At 38.7% G+C, this 27,766-nt stretch overlaps 1 protein-coding gene across 5 annotated transcripts in view; it reads left to right on the forward strand.

Annotated features, from left to right (window-relative positions):
• IMMT (inner membrane mitochondrial protein) overlaps positions 1–27,766 on the forward strand; it is a 48,511-nt gene that overhangs the window by 10,308 nt on the left and 10,437 nt on the right. The window contains exons 2-10 of one of the 5 annotated variants that reach the window (XM_060170130.1): positions 4,322–4,395; positions 5,245–5,434; positions 10,540–10,651; positions 12,544–12,681; positions 13,671–13,778; positions 18,212–18,348; positions 22,523–22,626; positions 25,529–25,664; positions 26,198–26,342. In XM_060170130.1, the coding sequence (XP_060026113.1) occupies positions 4,322–4,395; positions 5,245–5,434; positions 10,540–10,651; positions 12,544–12,681; positions 13,671–13,778; positions 18,212–18,348; positions 22,523–22,626; positions 25,529–25,664; positions 26,198–26,341 (1,143 nt within the window). In that variant the 3' untranslated portion in view covers position 26,342. The remainder of the gene's footprint in view (positions 1–4,321; positions 4,396–5,244; positions 5,435–10,539; positions 10,652–12,543; positions 12,682–13,670; positions 13,779–18,211; positions 18,349–22,522; positions 22,627–25,528; positions 25,665–26,197; positions 26,343–27,766) is intronic. The other 4 variants (XM_060170132.1, XM_060170127.1, XM_060170128.1 and 1 more) reach the window with 4 other exon arrangements.

Below are 27,766 nucleotides of genomic sequence, written 5' to 3' on the forward strand. Positions count from 1 at the left end.
GGATACAATCAATTTTCTTTTTTTTGTACAGAAGTATGAAACTTTTTTTAAATTCATTTTTCGGCTACGTCGGGTCTTCATTGCTGTGCGTGGGCTTTCTCTAGTTGCGGCGAGCGGAGGCTACTCTTTGTTGTGGTGCACAGGCTTCTCATTGTGGTGCCTTCTCTTGTTGCGGAGCGTGGGCTCTAGGTGTGCGGGCTTCAGTAGTTGCAGCGCGTGGGCTCAGTAGTTGTGGCTCACGGGCTCTAGAGCACAGGCTCAGTAGTTGTGGCACATGGGCTTAGTTGCTCCGCCGCATGTGGGATCTTTCTGGACCAGGGATCAGACCCATGTTCCTTGCATTGGCAGGCGGATTCTTAACCACTGCGCCACCAGGGAAGTCCCAAGTGTGAAACCTTTTATTGCTACTATGTTTTGGTCATAAAAGATAAATTTTTTCACGTTTTATCCCTTCTTAAATCAGGGTGCATATTACAGTTGGCGCATTTTTACAATTGTTTAATTCAAAGCTCAGCTTTCAAAAACAAAAGCAAAAGCAAGAATATCCAGAAAAATTCTGAAAAAGAATAGTACTAGAAGAGAGGACTAGCTCTACCAGGTTAAAACCTAATTCTAAGATGCAGTAGTTAAAACATTGTGGGGTTAGTCTATGAATAGAAGTGTGTGAATAGGTGGAACAGTGGAACAAATTAGGAAATCTAAGTGCATCAAGGAATTGAGTATATTTTAAGGTGGCATTTCAAATTGTTGGGGAAAAAATGGATTATTCAGTCTACGATTTAGGGACAACTGAATAGACATTTAAGAAAAAATAAAGTTGAATCCATGCCATATACTTTACACTGGATTCAAAGATTTAAATATAAAAAAGATGAAACCATGAGAGTAATACCATGGAAGACTTATTTTATCATCAGAGGGTGACTTTCGAAGAATAGGAGAAAACCCGGAAATCATAAAAGATGGACACTTTTGGCTATAAAAGTATCACAAACTGGATAAAACCATTTGCAAGTAGCAGGGACATGGCTAATTTTTCTTTGTATGTAAAGAACACTTAGAACATGAAGATGATCAATCTTATTTAAAAGTGGTCAGAGGATACACTGACAGTTCATAGAAAAGGAAGTAAAATAGGTAATAAATATATTAAAAGATGCACAGTCATAACAAAGGAAACTGTGATTAAAACTGCACTGCAAGGCTGTTGGAGAGGCTGTGGGAACCCCCATCCCCTGCACTGGCAGGCGGACTCTTAACCACTGTGCCACTAGGGACGCCCCTAATACAGCAATATTTACCAACATTTCAGATTTTACTTTTAGGAATACTTTTAGGAATTGACCCCAAATGATGTATGTTTCTCATTGTTTATTATAATAAAAATTTAAACAAAACCTCAGTCACCATCAAAAAGAGGCTGGTTAAATATATTAAGTGACAACTGTTGGAGGCCAGAGGGAATGAAATGTACCCACCAAACTGAGAGCGTCTTGAGACCAAAACACAAGGCAGACAGCTCCACATAATCAACAGATCAGTTTATTATAGGGTAACTTACAGGGTGGGATCCAGCAGGCAATGATCCAGAAGCGTTCACAACTGCACTCCGCATGTCTGAGGGGCTATTGGGACGATTTTATAGTTAACCTAGAGTACAGGGGTACGTGCTTGGGAACAGGACGTGCATTCCTAAGTCAAGATGATTGAGTGGGTAACGGGTCTCATGGGTAGGGGAATACGTCAGCAAAGGTCTTCAATGTTTGGGGACTAACAGAGCGTAGAGGCCCCCTGGTCCTAATGATTATTAAACAATATCTATTAACTACAAAGCCTTTGATGACAGAGAAGCGATTTACCACACAGTACCATCCTGGGCAGGGTCTGTGGAAGGACAGGAGGAACTGTATGGGCCTAAGATGGCATCAGTTATGCTAACAGCCGTACAACCAACCATACAGTGGAGTACAGAATCACTCAAATCCAGTAGGAAGATTTTCATGTGCTGATATAGAATGAGCTCAAGTGTATATTGTTGAGTGAACTTTAGTACAGGACTGGGTGTATGTTATGGTATCATTTGTGTAAAGGGGGCGTGCCCGGACTTCTCCGTCACAAACTATCTGAATATATAAGAAACAGATAGCATTGGTTGCCTATGGAGAGGGAATCTAAGTGGCTGGAAGACAGAAGCATGAGGGAGACTTCACTCTGTATGTAACTAAACATTTTGATTTTGAATTTCAGATTTTAAATTTACTTAATGCTAGGAACTGTAAACTTACAATCACATCAAATATATCTGTCAAAGGGAGGGAAGAGGGGCAGGGTAAAAGTAGAAGATGGATAAAGGAGCAGGTTAAAAAGTATATATTGCTGTGAATTAGGGTGTTCTCAGACTCTAGTGTTGAATCTGGCTCTGTATTACACAGAATCAAGGATCCATTATTATGTTTGCTGCTTGACGTTCCAATTAGCTAATTGTCCGCCGTTAACAGTGCCTTCATTTTTGACTCATACCTTTTTATACCCATTGAGGTAAAAAAATGCTTTCTTAAACAAAACACAACTTTAATGGTTTCCTAATATTTCATCCCTAAGTGAACAAAATGGAGTTGTTGATATATGAAAGTAGATGCAATTCTGTTTGAAATTTCATGCTACCTGCTTTATAGAACAGTAGGAAAACACCCTTTTCTTGTAATTTCAGTTGAGAATTCTACACTAAAGGTAATAATTGAAATACTTTTAAAATACCAATTATAGCTGCTTTACACGTTGTAAAACATACAGTTTTTCCTCCCCCAAATGTATTAATATGTTAATTTGATGTTTACCTCTAGGCTTTGGCAAATAGAATGTAAATGCAACTATAATTCTAGAGTAATTTCATGTGCTCTCTGATCATGTGATATATTTTCTTAAAATTTAAGATACTTTTAAAAGAAAGTTTGTGTTTTTCTGTTACTCCTTAGATGCAGTTTCATCAAGGAACCTAGAGAAAGCATTTTTTTTTCCCTTGCTGCTGTTTGATTTCCTACTTGGTATAAAAAAAGATTTTATTTCTGGATACAATAAGTTTGAAATTTCTAATTGATAGCTATGCATGGCCTTAGGTTTATCAAAAGCCTCCCCAAATAGTATTTAGATGCCCATTTGTTTCTTTTATTTAAGGGATCTACATTTTGTTAAGAAACGTTTGATGTTATGTGCTTTACTTTGATTAAAACAAATCACACAGCATTGTCTTGATCATTTGCTTTTGTGTAAAGGTAGACAACTTATAGGGAGATAAGTATTTACATGAACATTTATGACATTAGTAAACTTAGTTTTTTTTCTTAAAATTATTGACTTTTAGTCTGATTATATATTAGGAGAAACCAAAATGAACTTTGAGATTTAGATGAATAAATAAATTTATAAAAAAGAAAACATGGCAAATCGTCTCTAAGAAATAATTAGCATACATAACATTAAAAGTGCTAATTGGCACCCCAGTGTTATAGCAGCAGTATTTACAATAGCCAAGAGATGGAAGCAACCTAAGTGTCCACCAACAGATGAAGAAGGTGTGTGTGTGTCTGTGTGTGTCTGTGTGTGTGAGTGTATAAAATGGAATACTACTCAGCCATAAACAGGAATGAAATTTTGCCATTTGAGCAACATGGATGGACTCGGAGGACATTATGGTAAGTGAAATAAATTAGACAAAGACAAGTACTGTATGATATCACTTATACGTGGAATCTAAAAAATACAACAAACTAGTGAATATAACAGAAACAGACTCACAGATATAGAGAACAAATCAGTGCTTATCAGTGGGGAGAGGGAAGTGGGGAGAGGCAAGACGGGGGTAGGGGATTAAGAGATACAAACTGCCATTTGTAAAATAAATAAGCTACAAGGCTATATTGTACAACACAGGAAGTATAGCCAGTATTTTATAATAACTATAAATAGAATATAACCTTTAAAAATGTGAATCACTATGTTGTGCACCTGAAACTTACACCATACATCAACTGTACCTCAATATAAAAAAATGCTAATTGATCATGGTCTCATAGTCCCTGTTTTTTGAAATCTTAAAAGTCGTTTTATATGAGCCTTTGGGGCGTAGGAAGCATCACTGTTTTTAAGGGTTTGTAAATATGTTTCATGGTAAGGTAAGTTGGCTTCTGAAAGTAAAATAAATTTTTGTTTAATGAAGACGTTTGTATTGGTAGTAAAAGTACTGCTACTGAGTTCCCAACCCTAAAGTCCTCCCAGATTCTTATAACTCTATTGGTTGTGGTGTTTTTTCCTTCTTCTCTAGAGTTGTCTTTGTGGGAGGTTTGTACTCCGTCCATTGCGACCATGCCGTAGATACTCCACTCCAGGCGGTTCTCGGTATGTAGCATGTCTCCCTGTAAATAAATAGGCTTTTAACTGTATGCTGAGGGGCGTGTGTGTGTGTTCGTTCTTTGGATATGAGAATGTTTGCATAAAATCTTTTTTTTTTAAGGGGTACAAACACTGGAGCTTTGCCATAATATCTTTGGAGCATTATTTGTAGGCGAAAATTTGTCAGGGTGCTCCTTTTGGTTCTTTGGTGACTGGATGGCATCCAAGGTAGACCCCCCCCCCACCCCTTTATGGCAAATAGATATACATCCAGAACTCAGCACGTTGGAACTTTAAAAGTATTTGTTCTACTTGACATTTGTTTTATTGTATTTATGGAAATGTTTAAGGGAGAGGACTGTTGAAAATTAGTGATACTTGTTTTTTGGGTTCAAAGGAAGCCTCATGATTGTGAACATGCCAAGGTTTGTTTTTTTTTTTGATGTGGACCATTTTTAAAGTCTAGGAGGCATGTGGGATCTTAGCTCCCTGATCAGGGATCAAACCTGCACCCCCTGCATTGGAAGGCGGATTCTTAACCACTGGACCGCCAGGGAAGTCCCTGAACATGCTAAGTTTTAAGTGTTAGAGGGAAGATTGCTTCATTCTTCCTATCCTAGATATTACTGTGTTAAAAAATTATCCATAAAGAAATATTATTTTTTGTTGTGAACATATTAAAAAACAAATCAGGGAAAGGTGATGTGCAGCTGTGGTGATAAACTGGGCTGCTGTGATCTGAATCCGTGGTAGAGAAATAGAGGCTTGAGGTCTTTGAGACTCTTACATTAGTCTAAGGAAGTAGGTTTAGGAGAGCCAAAAAATAAAAATGTGTTTCCTGTTTCTTTCACTTAGGTTGTCTCCTAGCAAAATTGCTGGAGCTGGCATCTTGTTTGTTGGTGGCGGTATCGGTGGCACTATCCTGTATGCCAAATGGGATTCCCATTTCCGGAAAAATGTAGAGAAAACCATACCTTACTCAGACAAGCTCTTTGAGATGGTTCTTGGTTCCCCACCGTATACTGTTCCATTGCCAAAGAAGCCGGTAAGAGTTTTAAGCACAATTTCAGCTTATCCTAGAGAATACTTTGAAAAGCAGGTTGTTTTCATCTTGAAAATATTTTGCCGGGTATATGTTTTCATTTTTTAAAAAATTGAAGTAATATTACGTAGAGCTGGATTTTTATCCCTTTGGAGTCCCATAAGTGCTCTCCTTTAGTCCACATCGTATAGAAAATAATTATGTGGCACACAAGGCTAAATGGAAGGGGCAGCTCGGGCAGAAGTAACCCCAGCTGCCCTGTGGATGGAGGGGGTTCTGTGTCAGCCTACAGCATTGCAGCCTTCAAACTCTGACTTAGAAGACTAAAAACATAAACGTAGAATGGCCATGACACAGGACCCACATGTCATAGTTAGTAATGGCTCCTTTTAGACCTCAAAACAGCCACAGAATTTTCAGGTACATGCCGATTCTGTGACGGGAATACCTTCTCGTATTCCTGGAACTTTGTGCATATTCTTCAGTTTCACCCTTTTTCCCCCATTAGGCTTACAAATTTTTTTTAAACATGTTAACGTATTTCCTCTTTCAAACGGGTGCTTGAAAAAAATGTATAAAAGAGAGCATGAATTTTTGCTGCTTTGGTATTGGATATTTCTTTATGCTGTGAGGCTGGACATGGCTGACCAGTTCTTTATTAGAAACTGGGTAGACGTCTGTTCTGCAGTATCTAACATGGTCTCGAGACCAATCCTTTGACAGAGTTACTATGTGGAAAAGCAGGTGTCCTCTGACTTCTCTCACCTCCACCCCAAATGACTCAACATGTTCTTGGTCTTCTACAGCATTTATTCTTCCATCTGAACTTTAAAATGTCCACGTGGGCTGAGGGAGGTAGTGTTGCAGCTTCAGTAGTCGAGGAGCAGAATCCTAGGGCTTCATTCTAAAGTCCTGGGCCTATTTTAAGCTCCAAGACCTGGGAGAAAGAGCTGGAAGCAATTTCAGGAGCATACAGTCAGGCTGAACAGTTCAGAGTAGTGTTCTTTTCTCCCTTGACATGACTTCAGGTGTCATTCTAAATAGCCTTGGCCTCTTCTTGCCCCACTTTCCCTACCCTGCTGAACATTGCCACTTGTGAACTTTGCATGTCTGTACTCCACCACCTCAAAACTTGCGCTCTTCCTGATTTGCTTTTTATGTATTAAAGATTGTACCACGCTGTCAAGTAGCTCAGTTAGAATTCTTGGATTCATCCTCACAGCTGCCCATATTTTGTAGCTATCCTATCTTTTTTTTTTTAATGTCATTCATTTCTTTTTTTTTTAATTCATTCATTTATTTATTTAATTTATTTTTGGCTGCACTGGGTCTTCGTAGCTGCGCATGGGCTTTCTCTGCTTGCGGCAGGTGGAGGCTACTCTTCGTTGTGGTGCGGGCTTCTCATTGCAGTGGCTTCTCTTGTTGTGGAGCACGGGCTGTAGGTGCGTGGGCTTCAGTAGTTGTGGCTCGCGGGCTGTAGAGCGCAGGCTCAGTAGTTGTGGCACACGGGCTTAGTTGCTCCGCGGCATGTGGGATCTTCCTGGACCAGGGCTTAAACCTGTGTCCCCTGCGTTGGCAGGCGGGTTCTCAACCAGTGGGCCACCAGGGAAGTCCTAGCTATCCTATCTTGTTAGATCTCTAATGTTTATTGTTTTCTTTCCACCATCTTTATCTCATTTCTGACCTTTATCACTTTGTATTTAAATTAGCCCTGTTCCTCTCCCCTGACACACAGCCTTTCCCACTTCCTCCCAGTCTCCAACCCCCCAGTCTCTCTTCCTAACATGATCTAGGCCATCCTTATATCAGTATCAGAGAATCTTCTAGAATAAGTGCTGTGATGTTTTCATGATATTTTCATCATATCACTTAATCAAGAACTTTGATTCCTATTGTTTTAAAGACAGAAGAGAGATTGTCTCATGTTCTGAATAAGGAAAGTGAAGCCAGGAGGTTAAATGTTAACCTAGGAGCTGGCTGTTGGTTCCTTTATTTCTGTAGTTTATGACTTTTGCTGGTTCTTAGGTTGACATTTAGTACCCTTGGCATTCTGGCTCTCATTTACATTTCCAGTCTTATCTCTGTATGGTCCTGCTCATAAATACTTAGTTTCATACTTGTTTACCTTACAAATATGCCTTGTGCTTTTCATTCATTCATTTACTCAAATGTCAATCAAGTGCTTATTATGTACCAGGCATTCTTCCAAGGTCCTTGGTAAACTAGAGAACTAAAGAGTGATCCTTTCCATATGTACAACTCTTCTCATGTTTGTCTTCTACTCAGAGTGACTTCCTTTCTTTTGTCTTTCAGTGTTCTCTTCAAGGCCTGCATCTTTCACTACACAGCTGAATTCCAATAGCAATTATTGTTTTTATTTTTTAATTTGTACCATTTATTCAGCACTCTATACTGTTGTGCTTTCTTACAAACTTGTTTCTTTTAGAAACTATGCATTTTATTTCATGGTAACCCTTTTAGTGTCAACATGGTTATTTATGCATAGACAGTAAATACTGAGAGAAGATAAACCTAAAATCTTTTTGATGGACATAGAATAAGACCTGTCTAAATGGTGACAAATGTTATGTTCCTGGATGGGATGTAATATAAAAATGTCATTTCTCTTAAATATATGCATTTCTCTCAAATCTCTCTTAAATATGTATATATTTGAGAGAAATAATGTTTTTATGATATGTGTGTATATGTACATAAGTACACACACAGACATCTGATATGAATTCTAATTGATTTTTCCAGAGGGTGAAGAACCAGACAAGATGATTTTAAAGTTCATGTGGAGGAATAAGTAATGTATAAGACTAGTCAAGGACATTTTTAAAAAGTGTTGGGGTAGGGGGTCAGAGGTCACTTGCTTTTCCAGATACTGACTGTTACAATCCTACTTTCATCAAACAATAAGGTTTTGACATAGGAATAGAAATTAGAGGAACAGAACAACGGAGTCTGGAAATACGCCGTATTTATACACAAACACATACACACACATTTGTTGTGAGAAGTGTGAGTTGCCAGAACCTTATGTGAAAGTGGTAATGTCTTAAAAATATACAAGCCCTCTGACCCAGCACTCCCTCTTCTGGCAACTATCCTGCAGACAGCACACTCTAGTGCTTTTCAGTTGTCTGTGGACAAGAATGCTTAACAAAAATCAGGAAACAACTTGAATGTCCATAAGTAGGGGAGTAATTGACCAAATTATGGGATTTGCCACTCCATTAGGATATACAATTAAATTAGAATATTATTCAACTAAAAAGAATTTCTTGACCAGAAGCAAATGTCCATAATATGTTGTTAAATGAAAAAAGGGTTACATGATAATTTGTATAATATAAAATTAACTATTTTAGTTTGTTTAAAGAAATGAAAAATTGTATATGTATATATACCTGAGCTCATGGGTGGAAGGATAGATTTCAGGGCATTAGCAGTGGCTCCCTGAGAGTGCTGGAAGGAGCAATGAAGGGGCAAACTAAAACAATGATGTATCTTGATGTATGTTATTTTGCTTGTTATATAGTGAGCATGCATTTCATGAGTTAAAAAATAACAAAATTTTAATAATAAGAAAATGGATATATTTCTTTTTTTTTTTTTTTTTTGCGGTATGCGGGCCTCTCACTGTTGTGGCCTCTCCCGTTGCGGAGCATAGGCTCTGGACGCGCAGGCTTAGCAGCCATGGCTCATGGGCCCAGCCGCTCCGCAGCATGTGGGATCTTCCCGGACCGGGGCACGAACCCGTGTCCCCTGCATCGGCAGGCGGACTCTTAACCACTGCGCCACCAGGGAAGCCCGAAAATGGATATATTTCTGATTTCTGGTAGTGACAAAATTCAGAACCATTTCTATTATGTTTGAGTAGACATCTTAGGGATATCTGAGTCCCACTGCCAAGTTCTGGCAAAAAAGGGGACAGCATAGGTGGTGAATGAAAATATTTCTGTTACTCAGTAATTTTCTGTGGCACATCACCTGGCAGTCCTGTTAATGAGTGGTGCCTTAAACTTAAGGCAGGTGGTTATTGAGAAAGAGAAAAACAGGCATTACTCACAATTAGATCATATATCTTAGCGTGCAGGTATGGGAATCTTGGAGATTAGAGAGAAAAAAGATGAATTTTCATTTTTACTCAGAGCCTTCTAAAAAAACATTTGTTTTTAACTGAATTTATTTAGAAGACACCATAACTGGATTTAGAATGCGAATGGAAATAGCCTTCTCAGTGTTGTATATATAAAAGGAATGGTGTTTAAAGGGAAGGTCATATATCATGTACTTTATTAGTTGCCCTAAGAGAAGTCTTTGTTACTATTAAAATATAGACTGGTCATTTGGAATGACATTTTTGGACTGCGTTTTTCTAGTACGATGGCTTCTCTTACTATGGTTAATAAAACACATTGTTTTGGCACATATATACAATGGAATATTACTCAGCCATAAAAAGAAAGGAAATTGAGTTATTTGTAGTGAAGTGGATGGACCTAGAGTCTGTCATACATGGTGAAGTAAGTCAGAAAGAGAGAAACAAATACCGTATGCTAACACATATACATGGAATCTTAAAAAAAAAATGGTTCTGATCAACCTAGGGGCAGGACAGCAATAAAGACGCAGACGTAGAGAATGGACTTGAGAACCCGGGGAGGGGGAAGGGTAAGCTGGGACGAAGTGAGAGAGCGGCATGGACATATATACACTACCAAATGTAAAATAGATAGCTAGTGGGAAGCAGCCGCATAGCACAGGGAGATCAGCTTGGTGCTTTGTGACCATCTAGAGAGGTGGGATAGGGAGGGTGGGAGGGAGACGCAAGAGGGAGGGGATATGGGGATATATGTTTATATGTAGCTGATTCACTTTGTCATACAGCGAAAACTAACACACCGTTGTAAAGCAATTATACTCCAATAAAGAAGCTTAAAAAAAATTAAAAAATAAAATACATTGTTGTAAATTGTTGATACCTTTATGTTAAAAGCCTGAAAAACTTGACTTTTAAAATAATACAAGATACTTTGTGCTGCCTGTTTTTAAGAACACTGTCATATCTGAAATGTTAAATGTTTTTCATTTCCAAGATTCAGTCTGGTCCACTAAAAACCTCTAGTGTATCTGAGGCAATGAAAGAATCTAAACAGCCTGCTTCACAGCTCCAGAAACAAAAGGGAGACGCTTCAGCTTCAACAACAGGTACCTATATTTAGAATCATTCTTTTAAAATTATAGGTAAATGAATTGTTTTAATGTATTTGTACCCATGGTCAAGAGGGGGGCCCGTCCCCATGAAGGACTCTTCCCTCACCTTGGGGAGGGAGTATTCTCACCTGTCATCTTGGCTCTCCTTTTAAGGGTTGAGTGGGATATGAAATTGGGCTTTATTGTGAACAGCTACTAAGTAATGGTAACAAGAATTGTCTTGCCTGCAACACACTTATTTTTCTGTTTCTTTTTCCTTTTCTCTGACTCCTAGCTTTCCCTCTCTTTAGATTTTAAGATTTGTTCTCTTTCCACACCTCTTTTTTCTGCCTGTTCACCAGCTCTTTCTTCTCTCTTCTTTCTTAGTGATGAAGTGTCTTCATCTAGTTTTGATCTGCAGATTTTTTCCCCTTGATGATTGTAATCCCACACTAATTTATAGCAGTGCCTAGTCCTAACCTGGTCTGCATGCATTTGAATTTATTATGTTTCTCCTTTCACTTCTGTCCTTGATTAAATCACCTGACTTTCACTCAGTAAATACTGAGTATCTACTGTGTGCCAAGTGCTGGGTGTCTTTTAGGCACTGGGGTTATAGCAGTGAACAAAACAGTAAAAACAGACAAATGCTGTGAAGATTCCTTAGTGGGATGAGGGCAGGGAAGTCGCATATAAATATACAAGTAAATTATGTCTAGGATGTCATACAGTGATAAGTGTGGGAGGGAATATTGCAATTTTAAATGGAGTGGGTAAGAAAAGTTTCCTCTGGAAGGTGTCATTTGGGCAGAGACTAGAAAGAGATGAGGGAGTCAGTCATGTAAAGGGCTGGTGGGGAAGAGCATCCAGGCAGGATTAGCTAGTGCAAAGGCTTGGGGTATTCTAGCAAGGAGCAAATGAAACCGGGGTAGAGTAAGAGGAGAATAATAGCAATAATAGAGAGGGAGCAGAAAGCCTATAGTGGCAGTCGTTGGAGGCCATCATAAGAGTTTTGTTTTCTAGTCTGAGTAGGATGGGAAGTTGTTGGGAGGATTATGAGCCGGGGTTGAGAGCTGACATTTTTTTTTTTTTTGATAGCTGACTTTTAATAAGATTACTGGCTATTGTGGAGAATAGATAAAGGAGCCACGGACGCAGCAAGGAGACCAGTTAATGGGCCTTGTGATAATCCAACTTTAACTCTTAAATGGGACCTTCAGTTTATTTACATTTTTTTTTCTCCATTTAGTTGCTCCCCACCCCACCATCTATTCCACCTTCAGAATTACTCATTTCTCTTCCATCAACACTTTTATTTATAATTTATAAGCTCTTGATTTTTCAACCTTCTTTTCTTTAAAAATATGTCTGTGAAGTAATTTCTTTAACCGAGTCCTGTCCTTTACTCACTCACCATCTAAACTGTGAACTTGTCTTCTTTGTGTTTAAAATTGCTGTGCTGTTCTTGCCCACACCTCTTTCACCTCTGCCACTCTTCAGAGCAATTAAAAAATAGTTTTTGGTTACTTTCTTTTATCTACCTTCTTCATTACAGGCTCTTTTCTCATTTGTTATTATTTTTCCATGTTATGTAAATCTTACGTCCCCTTCTCATGTCAAGATTTAGTACCATTTAGTACTGTTATTAGAAGGCTTGCCTGAGAATAATGGTTGAAATGCAGGTGGATGCTGACCAGACTCTTCTTTGTGCTTTCCCAGCCATTGCTCATTGTGTGTGGGTTTGTGCAGTGGACAGCGCCCCTGACTGTGTGTTTGAGTAGTGGCAGCACATGTGTTTGTGTCTTTAAGGAGTCAGATGTGAAGTGGGAGGTAGTAGCAGTGGATTCCTGTGTGTTTCTCTGTTAACCCAGGAAACTGTAAATACCATGTGTAACATATATTTATAGCACCTACAGAGGCAGCTCAAATTATTTCTGCGGCAGGTGATACACTGTCCGTCCCAGCGCCTTTGGTTCAGCATGAGGAATCTACAGAAACTGATCACCCTGAAACTGGTGAAGGAAAACCCAAGCCTGCAACTTCAGGTAGTTAAATTATCTGTATTTGTGGTTATGTAAATGATATGCTCATCAGAACTATGCAATGTCTAGGCATTCCCTAAATTTCAAAGTCTGAATAAATCTTTGAAAACAAGGGGTTTAAGAGCTGACCCTTTATTTATTTTTTTAAATATCTTTATTGGGGTATAATTGCTTTACAATGGTGTGTTAGTTTCTGCTTTATAACAAAGTGAATCAGTTATACATATACATATGTTCCCATATCTCTCCCCTCTTGCGTCTCCCTCCCTCCCACCCTCTCTATCCCACCCCTCCGGGCGGTCACAAAGCACCGAGCTGATATCCCTGTGCCATGCGGCTGCTTCCCACTAGCTATCTATGTTACGTTTGGTAGTGTATATATGTCCATGCCTCTCTCTCGCTTTGTCACAGCTCACCCTTCCCCCTCCCCATATCCTCAAGTCCGTTCTCCAGTAGGTCTGTGTCTCTATTTCTGTCTTACCCCTAGGTTCTTCATGACATTTTTTTTTCTTAAATTCCATATATATGTGTTAGCATACGGTATTTGTCTTTCTCTTTCTGACTTACTTCACTCTCTATGACAGACTCTAGGTCTATCCACCTCATTACAAATAGCTCAATTTCGTTTCTTTTTATGGCTGAGTAATATTCCGTTGTATATATGTGCCACATCTTCTTTATCCATTCATCCGATGATGGGCACTTATGTCGTCTCCATCTCTGGGCTATCGTAAATAGAGCTGCAATGAACATTTTGGTACATGACGCTTTTTGAATTATGGTTTTCTCAGGGTATATGCCCAATAATGGGATTGCTGAGAGCTGACCCTTTATTTCTTCATGTTGGAATCGTTGAGTGATGATGTGGTTTTAGAATCTTTATCACAAAAATGCCCTCAAGTTGATACATCTGGCAAGCACAAATGATGGTGTTTTTATGTCCCCATTAGCTGTTGAAATTCTGTGCTGAAATTTGATTGCCTTTCATTTAGTTTTACTGCAAGAGGAAGCATCCTCAACTTCTGTAAGGGAGCGGCCACCTGAAGAAGTTGCAGCTCGGCTTGCACAACAGGAGAAGCAAGAACAAGTTAAGATTGAGTGTATGTAAACCTGACGCTTGTTAAGTACTTGGGTCATCTCTCTCGGTTGCTCTCTTCTTTAGCTGTCACACAAGTTTCTCATCCGTCAGCTCTTTGTGGTTCCTTCAGTGGTGTTGCTCTGTTCACCATCTTTATTTCATCATTTGTGTTCTTTCCATCTAAACTTTTACCCAGGTGACAAGGGCTATTCTAATACGCATAAATTCAAGTGATTCACGTACTTTGTCCTTTTGTTTTTATCATGGTTAGTGCTGAAGATTCCTTATACTCTGCGGAACACAAATTATTTATGTTTTGGCCACTTGCTTAAGAGTCTTCTAACTGTTACACTCATACATTTATTTGTGCAGGTTGGAATGGCTCCTACTCTGGTTTATTACCTGGCCTCTGGGCTCAGTCTGGCCGCCCCCTTATCTGACATCATTGGGGGATGGAATGTTCCACACATTGCTAGTTTCCACCTAACCGAAGCATATTCCTTTTTAAGTTTCAGTTTTACATTAGGTTTTTTGATGGCTTAAAGAAAGATGTTAGTGGGACTTCCTGGCGGTCCAGTGGTTAGGACTCTGCGCCAAGGGCCCAGGTGTGATCCCTGGTCGGGGAACTAAGAGCCCGCCTGCCACAGGGCCAAATAAAACACGGATATAAGTTACCTAAAAATGTATTTTCCTGTCTTAAACGAGGTACCTGGAACATAATTTATTGTACTGTGCTACAATATATTGATGTCCCTGGAGGTAGTGTGCAGGTAGCTTTTTGCTGGACCAAGAGATGTTAGTTTTAAATTCTTAGGACAGCTGTTTATAGTTTTTCGGTTTTTTTGTTTTTTGTCTCCATCACGTTTTTCTGGTTTTTTTTTTTTTTTTGTCTTGAGTGGTTCTTGTTTTCCTTCAACTTGCTGGCTCTGTCCTACTCCTGGGAGGCAAGTTTGTTAGAATTGTGTACAGAGTAGAAGGGCCAGAATGAGCGCAGATGTAGGGCATTCGTTTGATTACTTGCATTTGGTTTTTGGTCTTAGCTGTGTGGGTTTATTTTGGGGCTCTTTATTCTGTTCCATTGATCCATATGTCTCTTTTTCTTTCAGTACCACACTGTTTTGATTACTGAGCATTGTAGTGTTGCCTGAAGTCTGGGAGGGATATCTTTCCAACTTTGTTCTTTTTCCTCAGGATTGTTTTGGCAATTCTGGGTCTTTTCTGGTTCCATATAAATTTTAGGATTATTTGTTGTAGTTCTGTGTATAAAGTCATGGGTATTTTGGTAGGGATTGCATTAAATCTGTAGATTGCTTTGAGTACTGTGGACATTTTAACAATATTAATTCTTCCAGTTTAAGAACATGGGATATCTTTCTATTTCTTAGAATCATCTTCAGTTTCCTTTATCAGTGTATTGGTCTTTCACCTCCTTGGTTAGGTTTATTTGTAGGTATTTTATTTTATTTTTTAGTGTGACTTTAAATGGGAATTGTTTCTTTACTTTCTCTCTGATGTTTCATTGTTAGTGTAAAGAAATGCAACAGATTTCTTTATATTAATCTTGTATCCTGTCACCTTGTTGAATTCATTTATCAGTTCTACTAGTTTTTGTGTGGAATCTTTAGGGTTTTCTATATAGAATGTCATGTCATCTGCATATAATGACAATTTTACCTCTTCCCTTCCAATTTGGATCCTTTTTATTTCTTTTTCATGTCTGATTCCTGTGGCTAGGACTATCCAGTACTATGTTGAATAGAAGTGGTGAGAGTGGGCATCCTTGTCTTGTTCCACAATTTAGTGGGAAGGCTTTCAGCTTTTCACTGTTGAGTATTATATTGGCTGTGGGTTTGCCATAAATGGCTTTTATTATGTTCTCCCACATTGGTGAGAGTTTTTATCATGAAGCGGTGTCGAATTTTATCAAATGCTTTTTCTGCATCTATCGAGATGATCATGTGGTTTTTGTCGCTGTGGTGTATCACAGGGATAGATTTGCATATGTTGAACCATCCTTGTGACCCTGGAATGAATCCAACTTGATCATGGTATATGATCCTTTTTATATGTTGTTGTATTCAGTTTGCTAATATTCTGTTGATGATTTTGACATCTCCATTCATCAAAGATATTGGCCTGTAATTTTCGGGGTTTTTTTGTAGTGTATTTGTCCGGTTTTGGTATCAGGGTGATATTGGCTTATAGATTGACCTTGGGAGTGTTCCCTCCTCTTCAGTCTTTTGGAAGAATTTGAGAAGGATAGGTATAAGTTCTTTGTATATTGTTGTAGAATTCCCCATTGAAGCCATCTGATCCTGGATTTTTGTTTGCAGGGAATTTTTTAAAATTATAGATTCTATTTCATTTCTAGTGATTAGTCTGTACAAATTATGTTTCTTCTTGATTCAGTTTTGGCAGGATGTATGTTTCTAGAAAGTTGTCCATTTCTTCAAGGTTGTCCACTTTGTTGGCATATAACTGTTCATAGTATTTTCTTCTTAATGATTTCTTTTGTATTTCTGTGGTATTAGATGTTATTTCTCCTCTTTCTTATTTTGTTTATTTGGGTCCTCTCTTCTTGGTGAGCCTGGATAGAGGTTTGTCGATTTTGTTTACCCTTTCAAAAAACCAGCTCCTGCTTTGTTTTTTTTCTATTTTTTTAATCTCTGTGTTATTTATTTCATCTCTAGTCTTTATTATATCCTTCCTCCTGCTGAATTTAGGTTTTGTTCTTCTTTTTCTAATTCTTTTAGGTGGTAGGTTAGGTTATTTATTTGAGTTTTATTTGTTTGTTTTTGAGGAAGGCCTTTATTGCTATGAATGTCCCTCTTAGGACTGCTTTTGTTGCCTCCCATAGATTTTTGTATGGTTGTGTTTTCATTGTTGTTTGTCTCGAGGTATTTTTTGATTTCTCTTTGATTTCCTTGTTGACCTATTATTGGTTTTTTAGTAGCATGTTGTTTAGTCCCTATGTAATAGGTTTTTCCTCATTTTTCTTTCTGTGTTTGATTTCTAGTTTCATGCCTTTATGGTCAGAAAAGATGCTTGAAATAATTACTATCTTTAATTACTTATCCTCAATTTCTCGGGCTTGTTTTGTGTCCTAGTATGTGGTCTGTCCTAGAGAATGTTCCATGCACGCTTAAAAAGAATGTGTATTCTGGTTTTTTGGATGTAGTGTCGCTGTAGATAGCAATTAAGTCTGACTGTTTTATTGTGCCATTTGGGATCTCTTTTGCCTTGTTGATGTTTTGTCTGAAAGATCTGTCTGTTGATGTCAGTGGGATGTTAGTCTCCTACTATTAATGTATTCCTATCAGTTTCTCCCTTTATGTCTGTTAGTATTTGTTTTATGTGTTTAGATGCTCCTATATTGAGTGCACATAAGTTAATGAGTATAATATCCTCTTCTTGTATTGATCCTTTTATCATTATATAGTGTCCATCTTTGTCTTTCTTCTTTGTCTTTCTCCATGGCCTTTATTTTAAAATGTATTTTTTCTGGTCTGAGTATTGCTGCCCCTGCTTTTTTATTGCTTCCATTTGCATGAAATATCTTTTTCCATCCCCTCACTTTCAGTCTGTGTGTGTCTTTCGCCCTGATGTGGGTCTTTTGTAGGCAGCATATTGTAGGTTCTTGTTTTATTATCTAATCTGCCACTCTGTGTCTTTTGATTGGAGCATTTAGTCTATTGACATTTAAGGTAATTATTGATAGGTATGTATTTTTTGCCATTTAAAGTCTTGTTATCCAGTGAATGTCTTCTTTGTTCCTTTCTTCTTCTTTTTGTTCTTCCTTTTGGGGTTTGATGGTTTTCATTTGTATTATGTTTGAATTCCTTTCTTTTCGGTTTTTGTGAATCTGTAGCGTGTTTTGATTTGTGGTTACCCTTGTTTTCAAGTGTGTTAACCCGTTGCTATATCTGCTTGCTTTAGACTGGTAGTCATATAAGCTCAGACACATTGTAAAAGATCTACATTTTCTTATTCCCCTCCTCCACATTTTGTGATTTTGATGTCCTATTTTATATCTTCATGTTTATCCTTTTGCTGTTCACTGTAGTTATAATCGCTTTCACAAAATTTTTCTGATTGTTTCTTAAACTATATGCTGGCTTATTTAAGTGATCTTCAATCTTTTTATATATTTGCCTTTCCTATTGCGATTTTCCCTTTCATATAGAAAACCCAAAACATGTCTTATTTTGAAAAAATTCAGATATACATAAAAGTAAAAAATAGTGTAATGAACCCACATAGATTCACCATCTGGATTCAGTAATTATTAATATTTTATCATACTTTTAAGTGAAATTTTGATTCGCTAAATCTGTATTTTGTTTGTTTTGAGGGGGAAATGCAGTGTAAGACTCAACAGGTGAAGAGGGAAAGATTAAAGTCATTTGGCAGGAGAGATCTAGTTTTTAACTTTTTTTTTTTTTTTTTTAACTTCAGCACTAGCCAAGAGCTTAGAAGATGCTCTGAGCCAGACTGCTTACATTACTCAGCAGGCTATTGTGGCTCAGAATGCTGCGGTCCAGGCTGTCACTGCCCACGCCAACATACTGAAAACAGCCATGGACGATTCTGAGGTGGGCCAAAGAACGTTAGACACGATTTCTTCCTTCTAAGTTGGGCTTTCTCTCACTAAGCGAAAACGAACTAGAATGATTGTCTTTTTAGAAAAACAAACAAAAATGAAAAAAAAAATTTCAGGTGTTCTTTTTAATGAATTTTATAAATGGTGCTTTATCTCACAACGGTGATATGATATAAGAATTAGTTCAGATTTGCTTTCATATCTTAATAGTGCTTGAATGTATTTGTTGTTTGCCTGTTTTCTTTTGCTTTAAAATCGCCAGCCATTTTTTAAAATAAACTTTTTTGTGTGAGATACTTTTAGATTGACACACAGTTAAAAGAATAATACAGAGATCCCAGGTACCCCAAAACACCAGCTACTTTAAATGCTTATATGTTGATTATTTAACTTACATTGGACACTTCACAGAATAAAGTAATTACACTAATTAAAATCTAATACTGGGACTTAGGGCTTCCCTGGTGGCGCAGTGGTTAAGAACCTGCCTGCTAGTTCAGGAGACCCGGGTTCGAGCCCTGGTCCAGGAAGATCCCACATGCCATGGAGCAACTAAGCCCATGCGCAACAACTACTGAGCCTGCACTCTAGAGCCCGTGAGCCACAACTACTGAGCCCGTGTGCCACAACTACTGAAACCCGTCCGCCTAGAGCCCGTGCTCCCAACGAAAGAATCCACCACAGCGAGAAGCCTGCACACCACAACAAAGAGTAGCCCCCACTCGCCGCAACTAGAGAAAGACTGTGCACAGCAGCGAGGGCCCAGTACAGCCAAAAATAAATAGATAAATATATTTTAAAAAATGTAATACTGGGACTCAATAAATTTCCTTTATAATTACATTCAGTTATTCAGTATATAAAAATGTATCTTGACACCAAGTCATTTAAAGAATAAAATGAAATAGAGAACCTATAGATCTCAGGAATCAGGATCATGCATGATCCGTAAAGTTACTTTGCCACCATGACTGTGGTTTTTAAAAAATTTAAATACACTTCAGATTGCTTTAGTTGTATGTACGTGCATCACAAAGGAGTTAAATTAGACCTCTGATGCAAACAGTCAAGAAGCTACAACCTTTGAAAAATTAAAAGAAAATTCTGTTTTGTTCAAAATCCACGAGAAAAATTTAAATCTTAGTCAGAGTTCAGTCAGGAAAGTAGAAACCACACAGGAAATATTTACTATGCTGGTTAGACACATGTATAGAGAAGGCTGGAAGTTGCATGATATCAGGAAGTTGAGTTCAAACCCAGGTAGGTTCTTTCAGAAGGACAGTGATTAGAAGCTTTAGATGTCCATGGTACTGCTTTGGTGGAAGGCTGCATAAGAGGGTATTTCCTCTTCCCACTGAACACATAACGTAGTGCATGTGGATTAGACAGTATGAGATCGTTTACAATAAAGATGTTACAACTAAAGGATACTTTATAGTAGCACAGTTAACCAGATTAGGGAATACTAGCTGGTGTTAACAAAATAATCAGAAAAACGTATTGAACACAAGTTTTGAAGTGTTAAAAATTGATCCCAACCCTGTTTCGTGTAGTAAAAGAAGCTGTAGGTGCACATGGGCTATTCTATAATATATACTGAGTTAATTTCTCAAAGCATTGTTTGTAAACAGTTGGACCAGGCTTGATCGTGGGGGAATCCGCTGTCTGTTTCACAGGACAGCTTATCCTTGGACCTCTGTAAACAGGAATACCTTTAACAGAGGGAGACACATTTTGGCCCCCAGATATGTCATTGACATTTACATGATTCATGAGTCTGTTTGGGTTAGTTATGAAGAGTTATCTTAATACAATACCAGGGTCTTGTAACAGTATATGATAAAGTCTTGGAAAATTTTTTATACAGGATACTGATATGCCCCAAACCAGCAACTTTTTTGATGTATTTTATTTTGCAAGATGGCTAAAGTGGCAGTTCACTGAATCTTCAACTTGATTATCCACACCATGAAATTAATTGGTTTTGTCACTTTGCAACAATCTATGTAGAACATAAAAATTAGAAAAGTGAGATACAAAGATAGAAAAGAAGTACCAAGTATTTCTTCTAAAAGCAGGGGTTCTTAATCTAGAGTTGGGTCTGTGGATAGAATTCAGGGGCTCGCTGAACTTGGATGGAAAACATCTTTATTTTCCCTGGCCTCAAAAGCTTTTCTTCAATTACGAATAGGGACAACAAAAGCAGTAGTGTTAGTATAGTAGTATCCATGACTTTATTACTAAGAGAAAGCATAGGTATTTTCATATTACGTTATGGTACTTGCAGATCTCTTGAAATATCATTTATGCCCATCACTACTTCTGGATTAGGGTGTTTATTAGTTCTACTACTAGATCTTGGTTTCTATTTCATAAAATTAAAAAAATGTATATTTTATGACCATATTTCAATGTAATTGGGCTTCTCTGCAATCTAATAGTTTCATTTTAAGCATTTAAAAATGTTACCCCGAGAGGCTTCCTCAGACTGCCACAGTGGTCCGGTGGCAGGGTTAATCCTGCCTTAAGGAACTTGGTTGTTTAAACTTTCCATTGATAATGGATGTACCTTTAAAATTGAGATCACACTAGATGTCAGTAGGAACATAATGTGGAGAATTGCTTGTGAATGACCCAAACCAGAGGCATTACTTTTGCTGAGCCCTATTCCCCTTAAAGTACAGGCTTAGGGCTGCAGAGGCAAAACCACTTCTGTTTCTAACAAGGGAAGATACGGGTTGGGCATCCAAGGCCCAGGACACCGCACTGAGATTGCACTCATGTTTTAAGTGTGCAGCAGCCCCTGTAGTGGCCCTCTTTGGGCGACTTGAAATATAATTATTGAACCAATTCAGTCGTTTTTTTCTTTGATAAAAAATATTTCATTCTTTGGTAATTTAGTATGTTCCTATTCCTCTCTAAGGTCCTAGCATAGTATATAGTTACCCCTCAGTATCTGCAGGGGATTGGTTTCAGGACCCGCCACGGATACCAAAATGCACGGATGCTCAAGTCCCGTAGTTGGCCCTCCTGCATCTGTGGATTCAGCCAACTGCAGATTGTGTAGTACTGTGTTGAAAGAAATCTTTGTATAAGCGGACCCATGCAGTTTAAACCTGTTTTGTTAAAAGGTCAACTGTACTTTGAAGAGAAGCCATAAGGTGGTTTTTGCTTCATATCTACACATAATGTACTACTTTAAACTGTATGTACTTGGCAAAAGAAAAGGGAGGGAAAAATGTCATTTAAAATAGTTAATAATTGATTTAAAAAATAGTTTTAAAGAGTTGAAACAGTTCCAAATAACATTCTGCTCATTGTTTATATGATGCAAAGTGAGAGGGGGATGCAAGCTGGACTTGCCTATGCCACGCCTTCAGTGATGGGCTTTCTTACACCTCTCTTGTGTGAGCATCTTGCTGCACTGAGTGTGATTATAGTGTTAGAGGTGGTTTTTGGTTTTGGTATGATGGATCGCCTAAGTATTAGCCAACTCTGCTCAGTTGAAGAAGTGGCAGTTGGTTCCAGTGCTGGAGCAAAACATGTTAGACCTGCCTAAGGAATTTGCAAGGGAGATATATATATATATATATATATATATATATATATATATATATATATATATATAAAATACATATTCTGTAGAAGTCAGGTCAGGGTGGAGTGGGGTTCTTGACAGTAGTTGATTTTCTCCTTAAAAATTATGGAGGGTCATTCTTTAGGGTAATGTTTTGGAGGAGTAAGAACCCTACAAATGGGTAAACTTTCTACTTATTCTTACTGTGATTTCAGTAGACCTGCAAATAAGAAAATTTTAAGCACCGGTGCTTCATTGAAGAATGATTTAATCAACAAACAATTCATGACAAGTTATTGTTCTTACTGATCTTTTCTGCTTCATATCTCCTTTTGAGACTCTGATAAAAAATATCATGTGCGCTGGAGCACAGTCTTTTATAGTTTTGGTGCGGGTGGTTGATGGGAGACGGTTCATGGATTTCTTTGAGCCTGTCCGTGAACATTAGATTAAGAGTTCCTCTTCCGGAGAAACAGTGTATATAACTTTTTACCTTTGACTTTTATGTCACTACTTTCTGCATTTAGTCATGTTATTGTGACAGTAATAGCAGTTATTCTTGTTTACATAATTAAAACTTTTTGTTTAGATTGCAGGTGACAAGAAGTCAGCTCAGTGGCGCACAGTGGAGGGTGCATTGAAGGAACGCAGAAAGGCAGTAGATGAGGCTGCCGATGCCCTTCTCAAAGCCAAGTAATTACTCATGGACTTTAACAAGTAATTAGGGCCTCCTGGTGGCTTTCTTTGTACTGTCTGCATAGAAAGAGGAGGCAGAGAAACCCTTCCCTCCCCTCTCCGCCTGTACTGTATTGGTGATAGGAGCACGGAAGCTTAAAAGGGAGAGAGGGAATAAAATATTGATATATAACCCAGCCAAAATAAACTTGGCAGAAGCCTATATAAAAGATCTTGTATAAAAATCAAGTTTTTCTTTGGGTTATTATTTAGGTGATATGTGTTCTACAGACTTACTGAGGCTCTGCCATCATTTCAAGATGTTTCTGGGATGTCTTGAGCAGTTTTATCAGAAATTAAAGAGTATGTCACAGTCTCTTTGCCTTAACTACCAAAGTAGTTAGCGTATAATGAGTCTAGTTTTATGCCACCTTGACCTTTCCTGGAAGTTGGCTAAAACTAGGATCAAGCAAGCAAACCAGGTACAAGATCAACCTCTGACAATGGGAACCTTCATTTGAATAAAGGGCTCTCATCAACATGATGGAATTATTATTGGGTGGGCCAAAAAGTGCCTTCAGTTTTTTAAGTAAAAATGAAAAACATATTTTTCATTTTCTCCAAGAACTTTATTGAACAGTGTTTTCACCCTTTTGTTCCACTGCCTTCCAGCCATTTTTCAGGCAACTTCATAATTCCATCTTCCCAAAACTTTTTATCTTCTTGAGCAAAGAATTGTTCCAGGTGCCTTTTACAGTCTTCCCGGGAATTGAAATTTTTTACATTAAAAGAATTATATAGGGCTTCCCTGGTGACGCAGTGGTTGAGAGTCCACCTGCCGATGCAGGGGACGCGGGTTCATGCCCCAGTCCGGGAAGATCCCACATGCCGCGGAGCGGCTGGGCCCGTGAGCCATGGCCGCTGAGCCTGTGCGTCCGGAGCCTGTGCTCCGCAACGGGAGAGGCCACAACAGTGAGAAGCCCGCATACCGCAAAAAAAAAAAAAAAAAAAAAGAATTATGTAAAGACCAAAATAAATGAAAATCCGAAGGTGCAGTCAATGTGTGGTGTATATGGTGGATGAATCAGAACTTCCCAGCCAAGCTGTAACAGTTTTTGCCTGGGCATCAAACATGCAGTCTTGGGTTATCCTGATGGAAGATTACGCGTTTTCTTTTGACTAATTCTGGATGCTTTTTGTCGAGTGCCGCTTTCAGTTGGTCTGATTTGCAATACTTGTTGGAATTAATCGTTTGGTTTTCTGGAAGGAGCTCATAATAGAGGAGTCCCTTCCAGTCCCACCATAAACACATCACCTTCTTTGGATGAAGACCAGCCTTTGGTGTGGTTGGTGGTGGTGTATTTCTCTTGCCCCATGATCTCTTCCGTTCCACATTATTGTACAGTATCCACTTTTCATTGCCCATTACAAATTTGTTTTAAAAATGGAACGTTTTCATTACATTTAAGTAGAGAATCGCAGGCGGAAATATGGTCAAGAAGGTTTTTTTCCGCTTAACTTAACGTGGAACACAAACATCAAAGCGATTCACATGACCAGGCTGGGGCAAATGGTTTTCAGTGCTTGATTTGGATATTTTGAGTATGTCGGCTATCTCCCATGTGGTGTAACATAGATTGTTCTCAGTTATCGTTTCGATTTGATCGCTATCGGCTTCAGCTGGTCTACCTGACCATGGAGTATCGTCCAGCAAGAAATCTCCAGCACGAAACTTTGCAGACCACTTTTGACACGTACGATCAGTCACAGCGCCTTCTCCATACACTGCACAAATCTTTTTGTGCGTTTCAGTTGCTTTTTTACCTTTCTTGAAATAAAGTGTAATATGCCGAAAATGTTGCTTTTTTTCTTCCACCTTCAATATTAAAATGGCCACACAAAAAATTCACCAATTTTGATAATTCTTTTTTTTTGCGCGGACCTCTCACTGTTGTGGCCTCTCTCGTTGCGGAGCACAGGCTCCGGATGCACAGGCTCAGCGGCCATGGCTCACGGGTCCAGCCGCTCCGTGGCATGTGGGATCCTCCCGGACCGGGGCACGAACCCGCGTCCCCTGCATCGGCAGGTGGACTCTCAACCACTGCGCCACCAGGGAAGCCCTGATAATTCTTTTTTTTAATGTGTGCTGATACGACAGCTGTCACATACAATCTAACAAAATTGTTTAAGTGCTACTAAAGCCATCTTATGGAAAAAACTGAACAAACCTTTTGGCCCACCTAATCAATATTTGTCATTCAAAATTTTGCTGTCTTAACAAAATATTTAGAGAAAGAGAAGCCTTCTAATAAAGCCAGCATATCTTTTAGGAGATTGAAGGCATTATGCTCACATCAGTAGACCATGAGTCAGGGCTCTGAGTTCTGTGTTTTGTGGTTGTGTAGACCATAGTCCATCCAGCCTGAATCGTGAGGGCTCCTGAAGACCCAGCTATTTGCTTAGTGAGCTCTTAGGCCTCCTCCCTTGCCTTTGCTTTCCTCAAGCTCTCATTGGCAGGGGAGTCAACCTAATCCTTGCAAAAGCTGCCATTTATTGAGTGCTCCTGATGTAGCAGGCACTGTGCAAGTTACTTAGCATGAATTACCTCTACTCCCTGTATAAGGGTGAGCAGCAAAGGAGAGGCCGGTCTGGGAGCTGAATCCAAGTCTCTCTGGTTCTGAAGCCTGTATGTTCTCCTGCACACCATGCTACTCGTCTGGTTCACTCTATAAATCGAGCTTCTTACCAAGGTGTTTTCAGTTGTTGGTGAGGAAAGGTTCTCTGCCTGTTGACTGAAAAAGCATTGAGTAGTTTTTTCCAAATTAAATTTTTCATAGACTTAACAAATTGTTTGTCATATTCTTTAATAAAGTTGATAAGGACTAATACTAAACCTTTGTTTTGTTTTATTGGTTTCCAGAGAAGAGTTAGAGAAGATGAAAAGTGTAATTGAAAATGCAAAGAAAGAAGAGGTTGCTGGGGCCAAATCTTATATAACTGCTGCAGAGGGGAAACTTCACAACATGATAGTTGATCTGGATAATGTGGTCCAAAAGGTGTGTTTCTTAGATCTTGTACAAGTATTTTTTATTTTTAAATGTAATTGTTTTGTCAGAGGATTTTTAAGAATTCTGGAATGTAGTAAGATTCCTATCATCTTTCTCTCTTTTCCCTTGAAAAGAATATTAGTTGTAACTAATTTTAAAAACTTGCTTTGGACACAAAGTGGATTCTTCAGTATTGTTGATACTTTTTATAATAGGTAAACATTTGCTCATGGTCATTACCATTTATGGAAATTTCACAAGTCTGCATTTGTGATGTGTATGGGTAATTTCCTGTGACCCAGAGAAAGAGGGACAGGGGCACAGTGAGATGGGACAGGGCCTGTCCATGGCATTTGAATAGAATTAGAAGGAAACAAAGACAAGACTTACGTTCCTTTTTCTGAGCTTGAGATTTCTTTCTGTATATTGCTTATATATTCACATCCAAATGTAAATAAATAAATGACTGTGACTTAGAGTATTTTGGAATGTTTATGGTACTTTTTGTTCACTTTAACCACATACCCCTTGTATCTGTGCAGGTTAAGGCGGCTCAGTCTGAGGCTAAGGTTGTGTCTCAGTATCATGAGCTGGTAGTCCAAGCCCGGGATGACTTTAAACGAGAACTGGACAGTATTACTCCGGAAGTCTTGCCAGGGTGGAAAGGGATGAGTAAGTACAACTGAAGTGTTGGTACCTTCCCTTTTTTTTTTTTTTTAACAACTGATCAACTGATCTAAACTTGCTTCAGCTCCATTCTCTAGTCTAAACCCCTCTGGCATGCACATCTCATCTGATATGCAGTATTGTGTTTTCCACATTTTATTTCAGTCACACCTGTGACAGGTGACACACCTGGTTTAGCCGTGGTGGACACAAGTTCCAGCCAGTGTAATCTGGAATCTAAGTGAGTGAAGTGACATAACCTTGACTCTGTTAGCATCTTATATATATGTAAAATTATTCAAAACCTTCATGACTTTAAAAATATTCATAATGAATTACATAAGGCACACCTTATGACTGCTTTGTGACAACACTGTGGTTGAGAACTCACCCAGAGGTGCTGGGTGGAAAGGAAATCTGCTGTGTGGCCTTCAACTTGCAAATAGCTCAGACTGCGTGGAACTTGGATGGCTCAACAATTACACGTTGTAACTGCAGGGAATAGTCACATTTCCTTGAAGCTCTGTGAGAGTAATAAGAATCACGGAGATTACCAGGCTCAACAAAATCAAAACGGTACTTCTTAAATGCCAGCGTCTGTTAGAAACTGAACATCAGGTAGCACCTGAAGAACTGGCATTATAGACCTCTCTGGGGTGAAGGTGTCAAGGCTGCATCACAGAACCGTGGCTGGTCTAAGGAGCTCAGGTAATAAAGACAGTGCAGGAATTTTCACAGCATCATAGCCAACTAAGGAGATGTCATGGCAAGAAGTGGAGTCAAGGCTGTTATTAACTCAGATATGTAGTTAGTTTTTTTAATGTAGTTGACTCACTTAAGAGGGAGATAGATACCAGATTCTTGTCAAAGCAAAAAATAAAAGCAGGATTTGTAAGAGAGGATTAAATGGAGAATCACACAAAGTTTAGTGTGGGAACAGTGAGTCAGTCTTATTTGAACATTGTTGGTTAAACTTGTTTGAACTGACTAGCAGCAGAGGGGACAGTGTGGACAGTGTGTCCTTGAGCAGGCCTGCTTCAGCCACATCTGTACCGTTTCCCTCACCAGAATCTTTCAAGGGCTGGGCTTCACTGAGGTTACAACTGAGACAGATGTGATTATCCCAGAGACATCCTCCTCCACAAGTCACTCTACCACGTTACCTTTTTTTAATCCTTCTGAAATACTTACTCACTGGTTTTTGTTTGTTGTGTGTGTATCTCTATCCGTTGGATGTAAGCTCCTTGGCTTAAACCTGACGTTGGTAGATAGTAGGGAGTCTAGGTTGGCTGCAGTAAATTAAATAAGGTTGAAAGGGCAGGTCAGGCTTTGCCTATAGAGAGTTAGTTATGAGTGCCATCCCTAGAAATTTGCATTCTCTCATCTAAAATACTTGTCTTTGGTCTTCCCAGTAGGCTAAATCCTACTAATTTTTCCATGCCAGC

Source organism: Lagenorhynchus albirostris, chromosome 13 (assembly GCF_949774975.1).
Source record: "Lagenorhynchus albirostris chromosome 13, mLagAlb1.1, whole genome shotgun sequence".
NCBI classification, from domain to species: Eukaryota; Metazoa; Chordata; class Mammalia; order Artiodactyla; family Delphinidae; genus Lagenorhynchus; species Lagenorhynchus albirostris.